Below are 22,439 nucleotides of genomic sequence, written 5' to 3'. Positions count from 1 at the left end.
GCCATGGGAACTCAGGAAAAGCAAAAAATAGCTGTCCACTAGGAAAAGGGTGAGAAATCCTGACCGGACCTCTTTACTTTCAGACAATTTCCAGTTACACTCCATTGTTGAAGCCCAACAGGTTTAATTTATTAATCTTCTTTTATTCTATCTCACCAATCACCATCATTGATCCAGATCGCCTGTGCCAGGCATGACTTAGCAGGTACGTGGGAACACAGTACGGGGAGGGTTCAAGGAAACAGCGACCCCAACAGTTGCATGGCAGTTATGTTTCCAAGGTATTTTCACACATGTTTTTCTTCCAATAGATCCTCACCTCAACTTTGTGATAAGGAGACATCATCATCTTCATGTTACAGATGAGGAAACAGAGGTTCACGGAAGTTAAGTGACCCAGCAAAGACACGCACGAATTTGCGTTGTAACTAGGTCAGGGCTTTCGCCACTTGCACTGTGATGTTTCTGAACACAGCAAGAGGCAGTAGAAATTTGTGCTTGGTCATAGTTTGGGGAACAAATAGGGCTGGCAAATAACACTGGGCAAGAGGTATAAAAACGTAAAGGAGTACGAGTGGCATCTATTTGGCCAGGGAAGAACCTAAGTCTCCTTATATCTGTGTCCTTCATGGGCAAATTTTGTTTCAGGGTGGGGTGAGAATGGGATTGTCCCCACCCAAGGAGGTCGCAAAAAGTCATCATATCCTCTTGTTCAGTTTTTTTTTTGAGAAAGATTAGCCCTGAGCTAATATCCGTGCCCAGCTTCCTCTATTTTATATGTGGGACGCCTGCCACAGCATGGCTTGATAAGTGGTGCATTGGTCTGTGCCTGGTATCCAAAATAGTGAACGCTGGGCCACCAAAGCAGAGTTCGTGAACTTAACTGCTGCACCACCAGGCAGGCCCCTCATCTTGTTCAGTTTTAGTTCTCTGTCCTCTTCCAACAGCACATCCCTTCACAGTCACTCTTGTATCCTCATCTGAAGTTTAGAAATTGGTACTTTTGGGTGACTGACTGGTATCCACCAATATTTGCTGCTGCTATAATTCTTCACATAAAAAAGTTTATACGCTGAGGGGCCGGCTCCATGGCCGAGTGGTTAAGTTCGCGCGCTCCACTGCGGCAGCCCAGGGTTCGGATCCTGGGCGTGGACATAGCACTGCTCCTCAGACCACGTTGAGGCGGCGTCCCACATTCCACAACTAGAAGGACCTGCAACTAAGATATACAACTGTGTACAGGGGTGTTTGGGGAGATAAAGCAGAAAAAAAAAAAAAAAAGATTGGCAACAGTTGTTAGCCCAGGCGCCAATCCTTAAAAAAAATAAAAATAAAATAAAAAAAAGTTTAGATGCTGAGATCTGGAATTCCAGATTTTGCTAGTTTTTTCTTAATTTTTAAAGTTCCACATGTTCTTTCTTTTCTGATTTAAAGTGACTCTGTTCTCTTCAGGATGCAGTCTCCCTGTCTCTGTGCTAGTAATTTAGTTTGTTATGTTTGGCAAAGAGCATTTGAGAAAAATCTCTCAAAAGAGTAGCAAATCTTACTGATCCTAAAACCTAGTGTGTGAAGCAAGGACACAACACATTTTTAATCAAAGTAAGCAATAATGACAGGTTTATTTAAAATTTCCAGTAGAGAAAACCCACTAGTTTTGGAATAAAAGTACTCAATGTACGAGAGCATAAGTGAATATAAAAGATTAGCAGAAGAAAAATAAAAGCAAAGATAGTACAAAAAAACTAAAAAAAGGTTGAAATGGATTTAAACAGGGATGTTCTTTAAATCCTCGAAATATTGAACAGAGTTATTAGGTTTGGCAAACAATTCACTTGAAAATTAAAGCCTATTTCTGTACTGTAAACTGCATAAAAACCTCTTATTACATTCAAGCACTCCATACCATCAGCACTGAAACATACAGGCGGTCAATTTCAAAATAGCAGGAATTATTCATTTGCTCTCACAGTTATATGAATGAACCAGCTGCATATCTGCTTTTTGGAGAAGATGGGATAGAAGATGCCCCCAAAAAAGAAAAGTAGGATAAAATCTCTAAAAAATCAAAACACAGCAAAATTTAGACATCAGTTTGTTTCTTTAAAGCAACAAACTGAATTTTTACAGTATATTCTACATTTGCAGTTGTCGTTTCCTTCCCCCACCCCCTCAAATACTTCTAAATCCACTAATCTAATCAACTCTTAACTTCCAAATATTCTGTACATACATATTTAGCCAAGAGCATATGCCTAACATTATTCTGACAGCAGTATGGTCAGCATACAATTTTAGAAAGATTACTATGTATATCATCAAGATTAACCGTTACTTAAAAAACAAACAAAAACCATTACTAAACAAATAGTTTTAAAATATTATGAAAACCCATGAAAAGAAGACTCAACATGGGCGTTAAACCTGATAAAAACACACTTCAGAAAGACTATTAATGCTAAATTTCTGCCAAACGATGACCTTAAAGTGCCAAACACAAAAGAATCTCTTAGGACCATTTTTCAAATAGATAATTTGTCCCTGGCTAGGCCATCTCTCCTTTAACTATACACAAAGTCCTGCTAAAAGTATGCATTTTAGTTGATTTTACAATAAAATGTTACAATGTAAACTAAACAGGTTCTTGATATCAACAGTATGTTACCAAGGTCTTTTAAATTTCTGAATCCAAGAGTTGGTCACAGAGGTCAAGTATTATCAAGGCTCCTTTGTCAGTTCTCCATCGTGTCTGACTCATCCATCCTTCAAGTACATGCAAGGCTCAATAGTTTTCAAGAGGCAGAAGCCTGAGGCCGTTTAAGACACAGATGAAATTGGATTATGAGGTGAACCCATCTGAGTAAGCACTTTATCCAGCCACTGGAGGGGGCCATGCAGATGGATCTCGATCCAGCAGGGGGTGCTGGTAACATCCTGGCGGTGGTATTCTGCTCCCCAACCCTAGAGACAACATATTGGAGGTCATTTAACTTGCTTAACTCAGTGGTTAAACTCATTAAGTAAAAAGAGGTCACATAATCAGACACTTTGATTAAAGATAAGGATGCTTTCCACAAGACATATGCTTCTGCGTGTGCGTGCGTGCGCACACACACACACACACAATGTGGCAGGCAACTTCCGGGAATGGGTGTGTTCACCACTCCCGAAGTCCACCCATGGAGTCCAAATTAAGAATTGGCCTTGGGGAACAGATGTTTTAAAATTCATTATAAGGCTGTTTTAATAAAGACTCTTTTCATTTGCATTGCCTGTTATGTTACTGATAGTATTGTAATAGATATTATTAAATTCTCATTTTATCATCAAGAATATAAGGAAAGAGTATCTTAGACAAACCGACATTCTCTTTCTTCCCTATTCAGCCACCAAAGGTCCTCCTATCAACACGCAGTTCTTGATCTTTCAAACTTCTAAGCAAAACTGGCAGGAGCATCTAAGTATCCAAAAAGCTATTACCGACACCTAACCATGGCCTTGAATCAACAGATTCTATTATTCATTTGTACAAGAAGGCAGCTTGCCAGACAACTTTAGAATTACTGAATTAGGATGCTAACGTTGCATGAAGGAAGTCACTATGCAAAAGAGAAGTAATTTTGCTATTGCAAAGACCAAAACCTCACTGGTGTGGTGGACAATGGAATATGAAGTTCTGGTAAGCCCTCGTTTCATGAGGAATATCAGAGAAGGTTCAGTTCTATTTATCTCTGCTACCTACCTACTCCAGGAATTTCAAGAAATACATCCGAATATCAGAACTTTCAGGAGAAAGTTGTGATATGTGCATTTGTACATCTATCAACAAAAAAATGCTGATTTTAATTTAAAGGTTTGTTTATGTACACATTTCCTCCATTAGATAGTAAGTTCTTTGAAGGCAGGGATCAGATCTTATTTATCTTTGATCTCAAACATCCAGCACAGTAACTGGTACAAAGCAGAAGCTTTGGAAATTCTGGTTCAGCTGAACTGACTTGGATTTTTCAGGTAGAGGAAGTTTACTGAGAAAATAATTTATAAAATAGATGTTTTATCTTAAAGTCCAAAAATGATTATCTTAAAAATAGCACAAGATTGGTAAAACGTCCTATACCATTTCTCTAAGACACTAAATGTGAGAGGGCAAAGTATGCAGTTCTTCTGATAATAAAGAACAATGCTGAACAAACTGTGCACAATCTTTTTGTTGCTGATGTTTGATAAGCAGCTGCCCTTTATCACGTCAGCAGTTTTAAAATAAGATTTGTTTATCCTTAATTCCTCAAATCCAGCTTCCAGGCCATGTCCATTATATCTCGTGTAACCCTCCAATTCCAGTACTTTTCACGTTATATTATAATTTAACACACACTAGGCCATCAGCATCTTGAAGCTAGAGACTTTAGTGCTTTTTCATCTTTGTATTAATTCTCTGGAATAGTGATAAAAATATTCGCTGAAATGAATGAAATCAAGTACCTTTTTAATGCATATCCTTGCGTTATAAACACTTTCTTAGCATAAAGGTTGTTTCTACTTGTGTAAAAGTAAATATTTAAAAATGTGTAAAAGTAAAATCATTAAAATTGATCGGGTAAACAATATAAAACGAGTTGGAGGAGAAAGCCAATGGAAGCATTAGAGTCATAAATTCTTCTAGAGTGGTAGACTCTATCAAGGGACCTCAGTAACGATTCCCACAGTTCCCAACTCCATCCACCCATTTTAAAGATAAGGAGCATGAAGATCCGAAAAGAACGCCCATGCCACAGGTAAAATGGCAGACAAACTAGAACCTGGATCTCTTGAGTCTCAAGAGGTATTCTTTCCTCTGTACTAATAAACAAACAAAAAACACTGCGGGCAAGTCACTGTCCTCATTTTAAAATTCATTTTAGCCAAAATGCTAACTCTAAATTTAAACAGTGACTGTTAATATTGGATGAGCAAGGTCCTTGTAGTCCCATAAGAGACACAGCAAATACGTCAACCTCTTTAAAAGGGAAAAACCCTCCTTTAATATTAAAAAGGTACCAGACTCAGCTACAAAGAACTATTGAATTACATTTTGAGGAAAAAAACCACTCAGAGAATACAGTGAAAAATCTGCTAATATGATTCAAAGTAGGAAAAAAACGATATTCAGGAAAAGATATTTGATCTAAAGGATGATAGACGAAGTAAGGTTCCAAAAGTACCCTCTGTAATAAATATATCACAAAACAGGTTTCACAACAAATCAGGTGAGCTTCTGAAGAGAGGACATAAAAGGTGACTGCCTCACCCAAATATATAATTAGTTTTATTTCTCAAGGTAACAGAGGATGAAAATTTATCTTTGAGAATTCAGAGACATGTCAGTCAGTCACTAGAATAAGTTACTGACTCATGAAATCTAATCAGATGTTTAAATTTTTTTTTTGATTTTTTTTATTGAGTTATTGATAGGTTACAATCTTGTGAAATTTCAATTGTACATTAATGTTTGTCATTCGTGTTGTAGGTGCACCACTTCACCCTTTGTGCCCACCCCCCACCCCACCTTTCCCCTGGTATCCACTAAACTGTTCTTGGTCCATAGTTTTAAATTCCTCATATGAGTGGAGTCATACACAGATTATCTTTCTCTCGCTGGCTTATTTCACTTAACGTAATTCTCTCAAGGTCCATCCAGGTTATTGCAAATGGAATGATTTTGTTCTGTTTTGCAGCTGAGTAGTATTCCATTGTATATACGTACCACATCAGATGTTTAAATTTTTTTTTTATATTTCAAGGGCATCTTTAAAATTTTTATTTCTCTGAGGCAGAAAAGGAGGCAGCAAAGAGAGCGATTATTGTTAGCAATGACTTTAACCTTCTTCCTCCTCAAACCTTACCATACAATCTTAGAGCTAAGGCACCTATTTATCTTTGGGCAAGGGCTTATTAAGTTGTGAATTATAAGAAAATCACGAGGTTTACTGGAACCACCAAAAAACTGACCAATCAAAAATAAATCCCAATATGATGAACTTTTACTTTTACAAAAAGATGACTTACTTATTGTTGAAACAAAGGCAATAAGTGTTACGATCATAAAAGTACTAAAAACATAGAATGAAAAGAAAAGGGAGGAGGGTGTGTTTATTGATCTGATAAGACAAGCATGTATTTAAATTATATAACAATATATTCTAATGGTATTACCATAGCTAAAATAGTGCTATTTAAATAAGGAAAAGTTATTAAGACCTGCTACTACTGACATTTAACACAAAACACTCCTATATTCCAATGACATTCTCCTAATTACTGATGTCCTTGTTAAAGTTTAAAAATACCTAGATGAGTAAGTTGGCTTCTGTGGACACATATCAAGAGGATACAGATTTAAATACCGGGAGAAAGCACAGCAAAACTGTTAAACCTTGACCAGAGGTGTCACAGCTGACTTACCTTCACGAAGCTCATGCGTATAGTACACATTTTTGTGAGCTCATAAACTGTCTCGAAGCCATGGTTCACAGACTGTGCCAATAACTGAGCAAATTCTTGGTTATTAAAAATTTTCAAACTACACCCACTAGGGATCTTGCAGACAGTAGTGGGATGAAATCCGTGATGGTAGTTGCAGTTCCGACTTTGCACAAAGATGCTGCTGTCGCTCAGGCATTCGGCATATACCTCCCCTCCAACGTAATAAAGATGAACACCTATAGGAAGACAAAGCACAGAACTCAGTCATGGTTGTTTTTTACAGCTGAACAGCATCTGTGTAGCTTCAATATATAAATTTACATGGATTTAAACTTCGGCTAAGTAGCTAAATAGATATTTTCCAAGTCTTGCACAACTGATAAAATCTTGGTTAACAGTATTAGTTAATACAACGTCTGTATGTCAACCTGCACGTCTAGGAGGTTTCTAAGAAATAATATAACATAGCCTTTAAAAACTCAGTAATAAAGTGCAGCACTTTCATTTTGAGACATGTTTAAAGCCAATTTGGCCACAGATTGAAAGCATATTCTCACTTTCACTGTCTAGCACAATAAAGCTGAACTTTATTGTTATGGGATCCTAGATATACTCACCACACAAGCTCTCTTGCATTTATTTTGCAGCTAAGCTGTTTGAAAAATTTTAGGGCAGGAGAACAGAGGAGTGAGAGAAACAAACAAAAAACCTAGAAATCCACAGGTGGAGGAAGTATTGCCGAGAGCTGCTGTAAGACGTAAGTTGCAGACTAAAAAACACTAGAAAAATAATTCATACTGCATGGAATCTGATGTCAGTGAACTACCATCTGCTCCAAACTTCTTCCTGTGAGATCTACGGAGGCCGGAGTGTAGGAAATTGATCTTACTCAGCCTTTTACAAAAAGGAAAGGGTGAAAAAACCATTCTGACAGAGCCCCAGACCATTAAGGGAGATCACTTTATTACAGGTGATCCAGCAAACAGTCACATCCTAAGTGGCTTTAAACTGTCTACTTTGCAGGTAACTCTGGCATGTAAGCTTAGTCAACGCTTGAACTATTGTCTCATACAAAACATTAGGTGTTGCGTTCACGGGTACATACAATGGCTAAGACTTCTGTACCACGTAAACAGCTGCTGGAGCAGAAGCCCATTTTCCTGCCTGATGTAGAGAAAACAATTTACGAGTGTATATGTGCGTTTTTATTTTTTACTTTTTTCCCTGATTATAAAAATGAGAAATTTTCATTTTAGAAAATTTAGAAAGTAAAACACAATATAAAGAAGCAGAAAATATTATCACTCCTTTAGTGACCTAGAGGCAGGCAGTAACTGTTAATAGTTTGACACACGGTATTCAGTTTTGAGTATCACTAAACTTTCTCTGCACACATTTATATTTATCTACATGATTGTATGGATACGACAATTTATTTAACAATTCTCCCATTACTGGACCATCATGTTGATACAAATTGTCTGCTATTGTAACAATGCATGATAAATGTCTCTGGACCACCTTTTGACAACATAGTCAGGAGAGATTCCTGGAAGTTAAATCACTGGATTGAAGGTTCTTGATTCACTTTGCCAAACGACTTTCCAGAACGCTTGCATCAATTTACACCCCACCAGCGTGTACTGAGTCTTCTCATTTCACCTGTACCAGTACTGAGACCAGGTTTAAAACAAAACCAAAATTCCCCTAATTTACAGCTGAAAAACAATATTGTTTTAATTTGCACATGAGGCTGGATACACTCTCACGTTTATTAGCCACCTGTGTTTCTCTTATGAATTTACTGTTCATATTTCTTAGCTATTTACCCCACTGGGATTCTAGTATTTTTATTATTTATGAGCTGTGCATATAGGAAAGATATAAATAATTTATTTCCTATTTGTTTCCCTGTTACTCCTTTGTCTTTTAATTGTGTTCATGGTATTTGTTTTTTTAACCTACGGAAGTCTGAAGTCTTTAAGTAGTCAAATCTCTTGTGATCTTTGCCGTTGCTTTGTGTGCTTAGAAAATTTCTACCTCTCTGATCAAATATATTCTCTTCTAGCTCTTTAACAGCTTGCCTTTTAAAAAAAATTCAACTCACTAATCTATTAGCATCTATGGCATGAGGTCAGGGTCCCCCCAGCCTTATCCAAAGCTAACTTTGGTACTGCAGGAACATTAAAACACTCTACTGATTTGTTATGCTTCACTTAACACACAGTACATTTTTAAATACAGTATAGTCTGAGTTTAATTTATTCTACTGTTTTGTCTACACACTTACTTAATTGTAGTTTCATAATGTTTCATTAACCCCTAACATCAAGAATTTTTTGGGGGCCGCCCCGTGGCCGAGTGTTTAAGTTCACACTCTGCTTCAGCGGCCCAGGGTTTCACCAATTCGAATCCTGGGCGCGGACATGGCACCTCTTATCAAGTCACGCTGAGACGGCATCCCACATGCCACAACTAGAAGGACCCACAGCTAAAAGTACGCAACTGTGTACTGGGGGGATTTGGGAAGAAAAAGCAGAAAAAAAATTTTTTTTCTCTACTCTCCCATTAAAAAAATTTACCTATTTTCACTTATTTATCCTTCCAGGTAATATTCAGAATACACTTCCCAACTTTCAAAAAAATATCACATTGTGACTCTGACATAGATTGTTTTAAACTATAAATTAAGTTAGAAGAACATCCTTAAAACGTTCTCACAATATTAAGCCTTCTCTTCAGGGAATGCAGACTACCTATTTATTTATTTCAATTTTCTTTCTCTCTCAGTAAAATCTGCTTTTCTTTATATAATTCTCATACAGTGTAGGTTCAGATTATTTCTAAGAAGTTTATGTTTTCTGTTGCTATTGGGAATGTGATTTTCCCCTCCATTATATTTTCTAACTGGCTATTGCCAGATTAAAAAAAAAAACACCTGAAATATAGTTTCTAAAAGTGGATTCTTCAGAGGTTTCTAGATAAGACATCTTTTCATTTGAATAGACGCAATGACCATGAGTAATGCCCCCTGGGCAAGGGAGGAAAGGCAATCAGACTTCTGGTACGAGGGGAAATGAATAAAAGCTTTCTGGAAATAAATTTGGAAAAATGTATCAGTGATTCTGACCTACTGATCTCACTTCAAGAACACATTCCCAAAGTATTATCAATTAGTTAACCATATTATCTGCAAATAATGACAACTTTGGCTTATTTCCATTATCTATAATTCTACATTTCAGTACTCCAGTCGAGGCATCTGGAAGAATTTTAAATAACAGCATTCCCAGAATTCTTATTTTCTTCCTAATTTTTAATAGGAACGTTCCAGAGTATAATGGCTTTTTACCACTTTGGAGTAATGGTCAACTTTAGAACTTAATGAAAAATATGTCCCTTCATCCCAAATGTAAGCAAAATTTGTTTATGTCCAATTTCAGGGGTTTACAGACGACAGAAAGATGTCTGCATGTTATAAACCTGAGTTCTAGCATTTCATCATTAAATCTGTAGTTTTCTTTTTCCATTATTGTATTAAGGAACTATGAATTCCTGTCTTAATTAAGAGGTTTTTTTTTAGGATTAAATGTTAAACTTTATTTCAAATATTCTTTAAGCATCTATTAAATAACCTTTTAATATGGTCCACTGTTCTAAATTTCATAGTAGGTCATTTTTTAAAACTTTTCCTCTAGAATAATTTCAAACTTATAGAAACAGAACAAACAACAAAGAGAAACAGAACAAAGAACATCCATATAACTATTATCCAGATTCATCTACTGTGACAATTTACTCCATATGCTTTATAATTTGCATCTCCCATCCCTCTATTCTTCCACTCACACCCTTATATACATATGCATACACAGATACATACACATAAATACATATATACACACATAGATACACACACACATATATATAAGCATATGCATGCGTGTGTGTGTACATACATATATATATATATATACAGTGACAGGATTGTTTTAGGTGGATAGATATCTTTATTTATATATATAATTCATTTCTTCCTGAATTATTTCACCATGGCCCTTTAGCCCTAAATACTTAAGTATGTATTTCCTAAGAATAGGGATATTCTCTTAAGCAGCCACAGTACAGTTAGCAATGCCAGTATATTTAACATTGATATAATACTTTGATCTAATCTACCATTCAGATTTTAATTTTGCCTGCTGGCTTCAATAACATCCCTCATGATATTTTCCCGTTTGGTACAGAAGCATGTCCAGGGTCAGGTTATTACATAGAGCTGTCATATCTCTTTAACCGCTTTTAATTTGGAACACTCCCACACCTTTGTCTTTTGACATGATATTTTGGAAGAATACAGTCCCTCCTCACTCTTTTAATAGAATGTTCCTCATTTTGGGTTTGTCTGAAATTTCCTCATGATTAGGTTCAGATTTGCATTCTCAACGGGCATTCTGCATAGGTGATGCTATTTCCTTCTCTGGGTATCACATCTGGAGGTATGGTTTCCATCTGTCTCTCTGTGGTGATGATAATTTTGATCCCCCAGTCAAGATGTTGTCCAACTTCCCCACTGTATAATTACTGATTTTTATTCTCCCTTGTAACTAATAGGCAGTCTGTGAGGAGACACTTTAAGACCATACAAATATCCTGATTCTCATTAAAAATTCTCTCTACATTTAGCATCCATAGATGATGATTCTTGCCTGATGGCTACAAGATGATGACTTTCCAACTCTAGCACTCACTCTACATTTACCAATCAGCCTTGTTCATTCATTTATTTATCTATTATTGGCATGGATTTAAGAACGATGACTGTTTTTCAGTAGCTTAAAATTTATTACTGTACTTAATTATTTCGGTGCTCAAATTGTCCCAGAGTTGGCCAGTGGAAGCCCCTCCGAGTTGGCTCCTGTGACATGCCCCCATCATTTTCATAAGTATTTCTTTACTTTCTGATATAACAAAACGTTCCAGGCTCATCTCGTGCCTACCTGCCCCAGCCATGGAGTCAGCCCTTTCTCCAAGGAGCACTGGTTCCTTTCAGTGGGAAATGGTGTAGAGATGATCATGTGAGCACTAGAGCTGGGTTATCTTTGCCTCTTGGCTCCTTCAGCAGACAGATCAGAAACCACAGGCATGTACAGACACACGCATACATACATACACATGAGAACACAAACATGCATATATACACACATAGATGTACTAATAAAATCATGATTTCATACTGATACCTCTAGAGGTTTTACTTTTTGCCCTCCTCCACACTTGTATGTCTCTCATTGCACACTGTAGACTCAGTGAAATCCCAACAACATCCACACATTCAGTCATTTGCTTAATCTAATAGTTTATCTAGAAGTTTCATAACTGTTTCACTCCTACTGCTACTAAATAATCAAGTCTACAAAAAAGACTTCAGCATTTGCTTGCAATCACTCTTCCCTACCTGGCCCAGCCTGAGGCTACATGGCCAAATACTATATTCATAAGTTATTTTGGATTAGTTCTTTTTTTTTTTCGCCAGTGAATTACGGTATTCATTTGAAATATATTAGGTTTACTTGTTTTAATTTGCTTTTAGTTTTAGGCCGTAAGTAATTATTTGGGGGCACCTGAGCTAACATCTGTTGCCAATCTTTTTTCTTCTTCTCTCCTCCCCAAAGGCCCCAAGTACATAGTTGTATATGCTAGTTCTAAGTCGTTCTGGTTGTGATATGTGAGACACTGCCTAAGCATGGCCTGACGAGCAGTGCCATGTCTGCATCCAGGATCTGAACCAGCGAGACCTGGGCCATGGAAGTGGAGCGCACAAACTTAACCACTCGGCCACAGGGCTGGCCCCCATAAGTAATTTTTTAATAGCTATTTTATGCTGCAGCAAAACATAGGATAGAATAGTCTCCCCAAATAGCAAATCACTTTTTCAGCTAATTAATATCAATTAGTATGAGTTGGTAGGCCACAAAAATTGCTGATTGGAAAGTGAAGACCTTCCTGATAATGCAAACTAGAAAAATATATACAAACTGTAACAAGCGTATATTACCTGGTGTTTGCCACACTAGTTTGCGGCAGGAACGACTAAGGCAGTTCTGGGGGAACAGGGACACACAGATAAACTAGATTCCAAAGAGGTTAACGTGAAAACTCACCTTTCCCGATATGCCGCCTCGTGTTTTCAATAGTGGAATTCCGGTTAACGTTGGATAGCAGTCCAAGGCAGAAACGGTTCTTATTGTTAGAAGGATCAGTGAAACCATCCACCAACACACTTGTGGAGGAGGCATGGAACGCTTCACCCACACGGTTATTGAGCTCATAGTAGACAATAGAGCACCAGTGTTTTGGTTCCTCGTAAGCAACCGCCTGAACGTCTGTAAGAGAGAAAAGCTTACAGTCAACCATGGTTAGTGCCTCGGGCTCTCAAAAACTGAAACTGCGTGGTCAAAGTGCCTCAGGATCATGGAGGAAGATATGGAAAAGCACTTGCTATTATAATGTACCAGTTTATCTGTGATATCTAAAGCAGGGACTCCTTACTAAGTGTGTCATTCTCCTTTAATTGGAAAATAATTTTCTCCAATTACTATCAGATAAGCCAAACGCCAGCTACGCAAGCATACCAGCAGCATTTGCTGAACATTCACAATATGCTACTTGCTCCGTAATATGCCAAAATGGAAATTACCCCACCACAGTCCCTGGCTCACCATCTAAAGAAATGCACCAAGTGGCAAGTGAAAAAACAAGTGGGAAGAGAACAATAGGGGATGGGAAATATGCCAAAGGTGCTGGCACAAACAGGAATTACTTTCAACAGAGGCTTAGTGTGCCTGCGCTTTTTAAAAGCAGTGAAAATCAGTTTCTAATTATTGATAAGGAGTTCCTTCACTTCACATTAAGTTGCCAATAACGATCACAGCTACAGCTCTGCTCCAGTCCTCAAACTCAGGAAGCAATCTTGCCAGCTGGCCATTCTTACAGAGTGAATCGTATCTCTCGCCTCCAGACTGCACGCTGACTTCCTTATATTTGATTTAAGTCATGCAGAGCAGGTGTGTTTGGTCTCTCCATTCCCAGAATGGGCCAACAATGGAAATTACCCAACTTCACTGACAGGATGCAGCTTGTTAAGTCAAATCTCTTAAGACTAACAAATCTCCAAACAGAACATGCTTCTAACATTTGCAACTAAAAGGTTCTAAAGATAAGTTCCTTCTGTAGTAAAACTTCTTATACCGCTGCGTTGGAGATTCCAAGAACACAAACCACACATATCCAGCATGCCAATATGAAATCATCTGAGGTTTATGAAATCTTGAGCATATGATCATAAAAAAAAAAAGAAAGAAAATCCACATTGGAAGCATGAACTGTAACTCTTAAGGGAAAAGTACTTCTGTGTTCTTAACGTCGACCTCCGCAAATATTAGAAGGCATTTACTGTAGGATTTGGTAAAGAAAACAAGAAAAATGAACATTAAAAAAAATCTACACATACATTAGCTGCTTTATATACTTAAGCAGAGGAGCTGAAAACATACACTTTCTTCCCTGTTTGCTAAGCAACTATTTCAAAGAGCAAAATGTAGGCGATTTACAAGTGCCAAATCTTAAAGAAGCCCACAAAATCATTAATAGAAGGCTTTTATCAGCTATCAGGATTGTTGAAAATATTATCCATCTAGGTCAGAGATTGACAAATTTTTCCTGTAAAAGGCCAGGAAGGTTTCGTGGACCATATGGTCTCCATTGCAACTATTCAACTGTGCCCTAGTAATGCAAAAGCAGCCATAGATAACATGTAATGAATGAACATAGCTGTGTTCCAATAAAGCTTTATTTACAAAGACAGGAAGCAGGCTGAATTGGCCTGTGGGTTGTAATCTACTGACCCTTGCTCTAGGAAACCCCCAAAGGTAAAACAACAACAAAAGGCCAACATTCCCTCCTCATGAAAACATTAACTGTGAACTTTTTCTGATAGGGGAACATTTTAAAGCTATTTAAAGGAAAAATTTGAAAGCATTTTAAAGGTCTATTTCCTGAAATCAGACATTTCAAGTTTAACAAACAACAGCTACAGGGTCCACCTGCTCCTGTGTAACAGTGCTCTCCCATTCTCTCTCGCTGTCCTGCTCTCCAAACACAAATGCCGAAAACGTGCAAGAGAAGAGTTACTTTCTCTAACCAGGATCTTTATTTGTTGGCTCATAATTACATGTTTGAGAGGACGTTCTAGAGATCATCAGGAACCATAAAATACAGAGCCAAATAAAAAAGACATAAAAAAATTTTTACAGATTAAAAAGGTATACATTCCTATTTATTCACTGCACATCTAAGCAAACTTCTTTGAGTTCATCATCCAATTTTAAGAACTTGAAAAATGTAAGCAACTCTGACAAAGTCTGTATCTCCAATTTTAATAAAAAAGTGAGACGAATGAAATAAGACATAGCTAGTAATGGAACTGCATTTGAACTTCCATTTACATGAACTGAATGATGCATGTCACGTGTAGAGTGCACCAGTGAGGCACCTCCCTAAGGAGAGGGTATCAGGGTCCAGTTTTATTCAACAGTGTGGTCAGGACTTCTTACAGGTGCTCAGGGATTCTCCCAACACTTATCTACCTGAGCTCTCAGCTCGCTGAAGCCTCCTCAACCTGCCACTGCAGACCTGGAAGAATGATCCTGCCCCTCAGTGACCAACGGGGAAAACAGAACTGGAGAGAGACCCAGCCTCTAGTGGGGAGGGAAAGAAATGTTCGGTTCTGCTTCTAAGTTCTTCCCACCAAGAACAGGTAAAATGTGCCTCAATTCCTTTGTAGCAAGGTTAGAAACAAATAAATACAGCAAGAAAAACCCAAACACTATTAGTTTGTTCCAGTTGCAGCTGTATGTAGATGAGGGCCATAAAATGGATGGGGTTTATGAATATTGATCCTAACTACAAAAGAACCTTTGGAAAGCCGTGATCTATGAGCTTCTAATTTTAGAAATCACCCGTGAAGCTCTACTTCAGTATTGTTATGCTGTTTCTCAATACCCCTTATCCTTCACTTAAAAATACTCTTTAGTAAAGAGATGATTGCACAATTATACTTAGGCCTTCATTAGTTAATCAGTGTGCTTGTTCTCCATATAGAAGACTTATTTGTAATCCAAAGAATTCTATCCAGCTTCTCTTACTGTGCGCTCCTCTTTCTCCAGTAGCTGTTTTTTTTAAAAGATGAATATAAATTTGTGATAGAAAGTAACATGTGGACAAATTAACTTTAGACTCTAAAAAGGGAATAAGTGGCAATTCATTTTACCTCCTCTGTTGATTTCTGAGGGCAGCGAAGGAGCCATCATATTTGTGTCCATTGGCTGTGAGCCATCCTGGGTCATGGGGTCTTCAGGAGGCAGGTAAGCAGGTGGGGGTGTGTCGGCTACAAAGTTTTAAAAAAATAAGTTCTTTATCTTTGATAAATGCTCACACTTAAAACATATATTCTCTTCTATGCTGCGATTCTTAAGAGATTAAGTTGCCTTTTCAACCTCTCATCAGAAGATTGGATGCTAGAGACACTGGACTTGACGTACACTTTCTGAAAATGACTACCATCTCACCATCTTATACAATTTTAGTGAACATTCAGTGGGAGTTTTATGCCAGTTCCAGAAGCTGTCTGCCTATCCAGGATCATGACATTTTAAAACATCCAAAAGAGCATTTAAACATGCTTTCATATAATTCACTTTGAGAGGACCCTGTGTATTTCGTAGTCTCACTGATGGATGGAAAACCTATGAAGGCTACACAGGACTCCTGAAGAAAAGGAGCTTTAGGGTCTCTTGCATTAAACCCTACGGGCTCTTAGAAATTTGCCAACTGAGTTTCATTACAGTCAACTTACTGACACTGTTCATTTCCCATGACTGGCCACTTCTCCCTACCCACTTAAATAATGACTAGTTTTAAAATCCCTAGTAGCAGAATAACAGGAAATACATCAGTTTATCACAGCTCTCGTCTGTTTCAGAATTTACATATATGTTTCTTCTGGAAAGCTCATAGCTAGTGGGCAAATAAGAGGCAAATAACATGATTTTTGAAACAAAGAACACTAAGTCTTGTGTTTTCTTAAATAAAATAAAGGGTCTTTTCCCACGAACAATCCTTTGTGACGGAAAAACAAGATCCTTACTGGCTATCACTGGTTATCGTGAGCCCATCTAGCACATACGACAGAGCAGGGAACACAGTTTTACCTTAGGGAACCATGAACAACTTGGGTAAGTACTCTAGACCACCCAGGGCAGCTGTCGAATACAGACGGCGAACACTGCTCCTTTAGAGTTTCTCAGTGATTTCCAAGACTCACTCTCCAGCTGGATCACAACCTGCTAACTTCCATCATCCAGCTGCTAACAAGCAAGGACTCAGAGCACAAAGACAGGACTATGGGGACCTTATCTGGATGCCTTTTTCACCCTTTCTCCAGCTTCTTTTAATTCAGCTTCTTCCCTGCAGCTGTAACGCTGACTCTGCTTTATTTCCAGCCAGGAACGAAGGCAAAGAGCCTCCTCTGAGGGAAAATCCAATAAATTTCTGTAAACAAGCTGGTGACAATTTCATTGGCGACCTATGGCATTGCACCACTGACAGGGACCAGATAACTACTGGTGGTACTCTACTCTTCCCACACGGACCTCCTCTACCCCTTGCAACTTTCTCTTGCCCGTATTTCCTCTCCTTGGCCTCTGCCTTGATCTCTAACAGCCGGGGACAAAGAGTAAATACAAGAATAAGCTTCAATTTCTTCACCCTTGGGCCCACCTTGGGTTTGCCAACTGCTCAAAAGCCTTCTGAAACCATCTCCTCACCACTACCCTGTTCATCAAACCCAACGGGTCTGGCAGGGAGTGGGGTGGACAGAAAACCACCAGATAATATTAGTTTGATTTTTAAACTAATTTATCTCCCACCTTCATCCTAAACAGTTTTGGACTGAAAAACAAACAAAACACTGCAAAATAAACAGGCTTAAAATAAAAGGAAGCAATAAATATATAAATAAAAGAAAGCACTACCAAGTGTGGACCACTTTTCAATTCTGGGGGACACACCAGCACTGTTGTCAAATTCAGATTTACTTGAAAACATTTCAAGTGGCCCGACAAACATGCTGGCCGGTTCATTTTCCCTTCTTGAAATGTTAATAGATGTCAAGTATATCTTTGTTTAGAAATTTGGAACTACTCATTTTTTTTTCTGAGATGCATGCTTATTAACCTATAATTTGAAAAATATATGTCTTAATCATCTATTTTGATAAACATTATACCATCATTTAAGTCTAAAAAAGGAGGAGAATTGTTTTTTGTCTTTGCCCGATGGTTTCCAGGACTTCTGTTGCAATACCTTTGTTGCTAACGTGTATGTTTCTTGGCATTACATCACCACTGAAACGAATTTAATTAAGTAGAGGGGAGTGATCCCTCAGGAAATATCTCTTCTGAGGTTACACTCATAACAGGCTTTTTCTATGGAAATGATGTTGATTGAGGCTGTGTTTCTCCTAACAGCAAATGTGTGCAACACATTATTTTTCTCTTTCTCTCTTTTATCAAGAGCAAAGACTGTAACAATTATGCCACTCCCAGAAGGATGCAGCTGTTTCAAAACCTTTCAAAATCAGAAATAAAACATATTCAAGCATCTGTGCCTGACAAATAAAACCAGACATTTGCTAACTTGGCTGCAAGGTCTCCCTTTCCCCCGAAATAGTGTCCTGAGTTCCAGAGCAGAGTGCCGGATTCTAGAGCTGAAAAGCTCTGTCCACTCCAGGCACACCCAGCTTCTCCTTGACACTCTGGTAACACCTGATCTGACCACAGAACACCTCTGAACATTCCGACCTACCTGGCATCTGAAAAGGGCTTCCCGGGTCTGAGCTGGTGGGTGAGTGAGGGTAGGTGCCACTGCTGCTTCCAGGAGAGTTAGGGTAACTGCTGTTGGGGGAGTGAGGAAACGGATGGCTGTTGGGTTGCTGGAAAGAATCCGGAAAAGTGGCGTTGAGTGGCATGTGAGGCTCATTTTGTCCTAAGTTACGGAACTGAGCTAAGAGGCTGTGCTGAGGATTATATTCACTGTGTCTTGGAACCAGCACTGGAGGGAGGACTGGAAAAAGGGAAAGAAAAAAAAAAAGACACAAAAAATGATGAAAATCTATAATAACATCACAATAAAGCTGAAATATAATCTGTTAAGTAACAACAAATTATCCGAGCCCTGCTCTGCTGCCAATTCAAAAGCACCATTCAAATGAAAAGCCGTTTTTCACTCAGGAACAAATGCAGTAAGAAATACAGTCTCTTTAGAATCAGTGAAGACTGAGGCCCGAGACCTGCAGCATTGACACACTGCCCAAGGAAAGTCTGCGAAATACGTTCTTTCAGGTTAAATATGTTAAGGTTCCCTCGTTCTTAATTTTTTCACTCACTAAAAACCAAAGCACAATTAAGAACATACATCACCGTTGACAACTCCACTTTACAGCCCTTGGCTGATAAGATTTTGCATTTAAGAGTTAATATTTATTGAATGAGATAAATTATTCACCACAAATGTTTCAAATTGACAGATTAACTCACTTTAAAACAAAAAGAAGCACAGTAAATAAAGTCGAGAGGGTAAATACAGTGAGCTGTATGATACCCAGATGCCAATGAAGACAGACAAAATATGATGTTTTATGTTGTGTCCTAGCAGTCAAATTTTATGACTGGCTTTTCTCTAAGGATCCTAAGATATGTACCCACTTCCCAGTAATCCTTATCACTACCTGAAGGGCAGAGAAAGAGGTTGTCTGATCCACCTTTTGCTAATTGAATACTCAAGGTATAAAAAGGCCAAAAACGTAGGCACCAGTAGAGAAGGAAAGAAAGCAACTCAAGTCATTCCTAAAAGCTCCGTATGTTAGGAACCTAAGGAGTTAATAATTAGCATGGTCATGAACCTCCAGAGGTAAGCCACTATAAATACAATGCTAATCAACGGGAAGAGCTGGCTAACAGAGCCTTAACCCGGGTAAGATTCTACACTTCCCAACAGGGTCACCAGATGGCTCCTCCCCAATAACAAGGGCCCCTGGAATCCCCACCACTATGGTGGCATTGGCTAGAAAGAGGAAAACGACCCATGTGGTAAAATGCACGGTGGGAGAGAGGAGGAGATTTAAAATCTGTTATTGCCGTCGGGAGTTAGAACTCAGAATCTATTTTCCCAAAGAAACAATATTCAGTGGCATTAGGAATTAAGTAGATTTTTGAGGGTTTTCCAGGGAATCTATCCATAACTTGTATCATTTCTACAGGAAAAAGTGCTCTTAACATTTGGATTATCACTGATTCCTGAGCTGAAAATTGTTTTTAAGTAAAAATAGGTTTTGAAGGTATTAAAATTTCTCATACGCTATCTTAAATTGCTACATAATCTTGCAGGAATAACATTTGCTGATTTTCCTGTTTGATCCCTTAGAAACAAATCTTTTTAGTATAACAAATGCATGTTTTTTTAGCACAGTGATGGAATCTGCCCAAAACAAGTCATCAAAAGCATAATTCCTCCTTCTACCTTTCAACCGTCATCGGAAACGTAAACTACTTTATTCTGTTGAAGAAAAAATTCCCCATAGTCACAAAGGATACCCTAACGCCAATCGAAATCTATATTCCAAAATAAACACATCTACGAAATAGTCCAATACCTTAAAATTACCTAAGCAATCAAATATTCTCTTTTTCTTTTAGCTTCTGCAGCTTGAGTTACCATTTCCCAACCTGCCTTCTATGATCATCTAGCCACAGCCTCCATTCTGATTCGCACCTTTAAAATAAAGGGGGCAAATAAATACTGGCCTCTAAACCTCTTCCCCCAAATGCAGCACCAGACAGCAACATGAATCAGTCCTCCATCTCAACCCTTCAGAGGACATCCCCTGAACACACACACACACACACACTCTACTTACTGGAGCCCCTGTTTTGGAGTCTCCAGTGCCTAACAGTTTTAGAACTGGGCATGTACTTCTCATTGCCTGCAGATGACAGTGGCAGCGGAAGCAATGTATTTCTGTACCCCGAGTTGATACTCTGCATACGTGTCTGCAGTCACTCTGTTGTGCAGCGTAACGGCCTGGCTTGAAAGCAAGGTGCTGGCCTTAGCGCACATCACAGGTGAGACCAATCAGCTTTTGTAGATGACCTGGGAAGGGAGCCACCAACAAAGCACACCCTACAGATGAACTTGACAGGAAACAGAGCTTTTTTTCCTCACTTCCAATTACTAAGATGATTTTTCTACTGCTGATATAGGTAAAGGTATCTTTTAATAAACTTAAAAAATGTACGGAGGTATCGCATCTATAGTAAAAGGCACATATCTTCATATAAATGGGATCGTATATACTCTGCGTCTGGCTTCTTTGGTTCAACAGTATGTCTGTAAGACTCATCCAATGTTGTGTGCAGCATCTTATTATACGTATATATTACAATTTATTTCCTCAGTCCCCTCATCTAACCTCCTCAGAGAATAGTCAATTTCATTTTTTTCTGGTTTATCCTTTCTGTGTTTCTTCTTGGAAAAATAAGCAGATAAATGTATGCTTTCTTATTTCATCTTTATTACTAAAAAGAAAGGCAGCCTACTATATATCCTCTTTTGCACTTGGGTTTTTTCCCCTATATCCTAGAATTAACTTCATATTGGTTTATAGCCATCTTCCTCATTTATTTTTACAGCTAATAGCACCGGAGTTTATTTACCCAATCTCCCATGTCTGGGCATTTAGGCAGTTTACAATATTTTGCCATTATATATGACACCCCAATGAATAACCATGTGTGTAAACATTGTGGTATTGTTAACGGGATATCTTCAGGGTAAATTCCTAGAAGTGGAAATACTGGATGAAAGGGGAGATGCAGATAGAACTTTGTTATTGTCAAGCACCCCTTCATAGGGGATGTGCGATTTTGCATTGCCACCAGCAACACACGAGAGTGACTTTTCCCCCACAGCCTCCAGAACAGACTATTTTGTCAAGTTTCTAATTTTTGTGATAAGCTGAGGGGTAAGAAGTGGTATTCTGGTGCAATTTTAATTTAAATTTCTCTTATTATGGTGAAAGTCAACCATCTTTTCATGTATTTCAGAGGACATTTTTATATCGTTTTTTGTGAACTGTCTGCTGTGCTTTTTTGCCCACTTTTGATCTTTTCATTTTTCATTAAAATATATATACATATATTAGAGATATTCACTCATGATATATATTACAAATATTTTATCACAATCTGTCATTTGTCTTTTGACTTTGCTTATGTGCAAAGGTTTATTTTTTTGTAGTCAAATTTATCAATATTTCCTCTTATTGCATACGGATTTTGAGTCACAGAAAGCCTTCTCCTACACCCAAACTGTACGGAGGAATTCATCCATGCATTCCTATAGTGCACATAAAGTTTCATATTTTAATTAGATCTCTGATCCATTTGTAGTTGTTTTATTTATAGTATGAGGAAGAGATCTAATTTTATCTTTTTCCAAATGGTTAGCCAGTTGCCCAACACCATTTATTAAGAAGCCCATCTTTGTCCCAGTGATCAGAGATACCACCTTTCCCATCAAGTTCCATATGTGTTAGGGTCTATGTTTAGACATGCCATTCCATTCTATTCTAGTCTGTGCCCAGCCCAGCACCACTCTGTTTAATTATAGAGGTTTTATAGTATGTTTTAATATCTGACAGGGCTGGTCCCCTCTCACAGTTCTTCCTTTTCAGTGTTTTGCTTGCATGCTTACTTTTCCACATGAACTTTAGTTACCACCTTGTCAACCTCCAGAAAAAAAGATTATTGGTACTTTTATTGGGATTACATTATATTAATAAGTGAACTTAGGAAGAATTAGTA

At 38.1% G+C, this 22,439-nt stretch overlaps 1 protein-coding gene across 8 annotated transcripts in view; it reads right to left on the bottom strand.

Moving 5' to 3' along the window:
• Positions 1-1,587: 1,587 nt before the first annotated feature.
• SMAD1 (SMAD family member 1) overlaps positions 1,588-22,439 on the bottom strand; it is an 80,002-nt gene continuing 59,150 nt past the window's right edge. For all 8 annotated transcript variants that reach the window (XM_044767182.2, XM_014838122.3, XM_070504840.1 and 5 more), the window contains 5 exons: positions 18,385-18,642; positions 15,791-15,907; positions 12,624-12,845; positions 6,439-6,695; positions 1,588-2,958 (listed from right to left, as the gene is read on the bottom strand). In XM_044767182.2, coding sequence (XP_044623117.1) covers positions 2,815-2,958; positions 6,439-6,695; positions 12,624-12,845; positions 15,791-15,907; positions 18,385-18,642 — 998 coding nt within the window. In that variant the 3' untranslated portion in view covers positions 1,588-2,814. The remainder of the gene's footprint in view (positions 2,959-6,438; positions 6,696-12,623; positions 12,846-15,790; positions 15,908-18,384; positions 18,643-22,439) is intronic.

The sequence above is a fragment of the Equus asinus genome, chromosome 3 (genome assembly GCF_041296235.1).
Source record: "Equus asinus isolate D_3611 breed Donkey chromosome 3, EquAss-T2T_v2, whole genome shotgun sequence".
Classification (NCBI taxonomy): Eukaryota; Metazoa; Chordata; class Mammalia; order Perissodactyla; family Equidae; genus Equus; species Equus asinus.
Note: the sequence above shows the minus strand (reverse complement) of the source record. Positions and strands in the feature narration are given on the sequence as shown.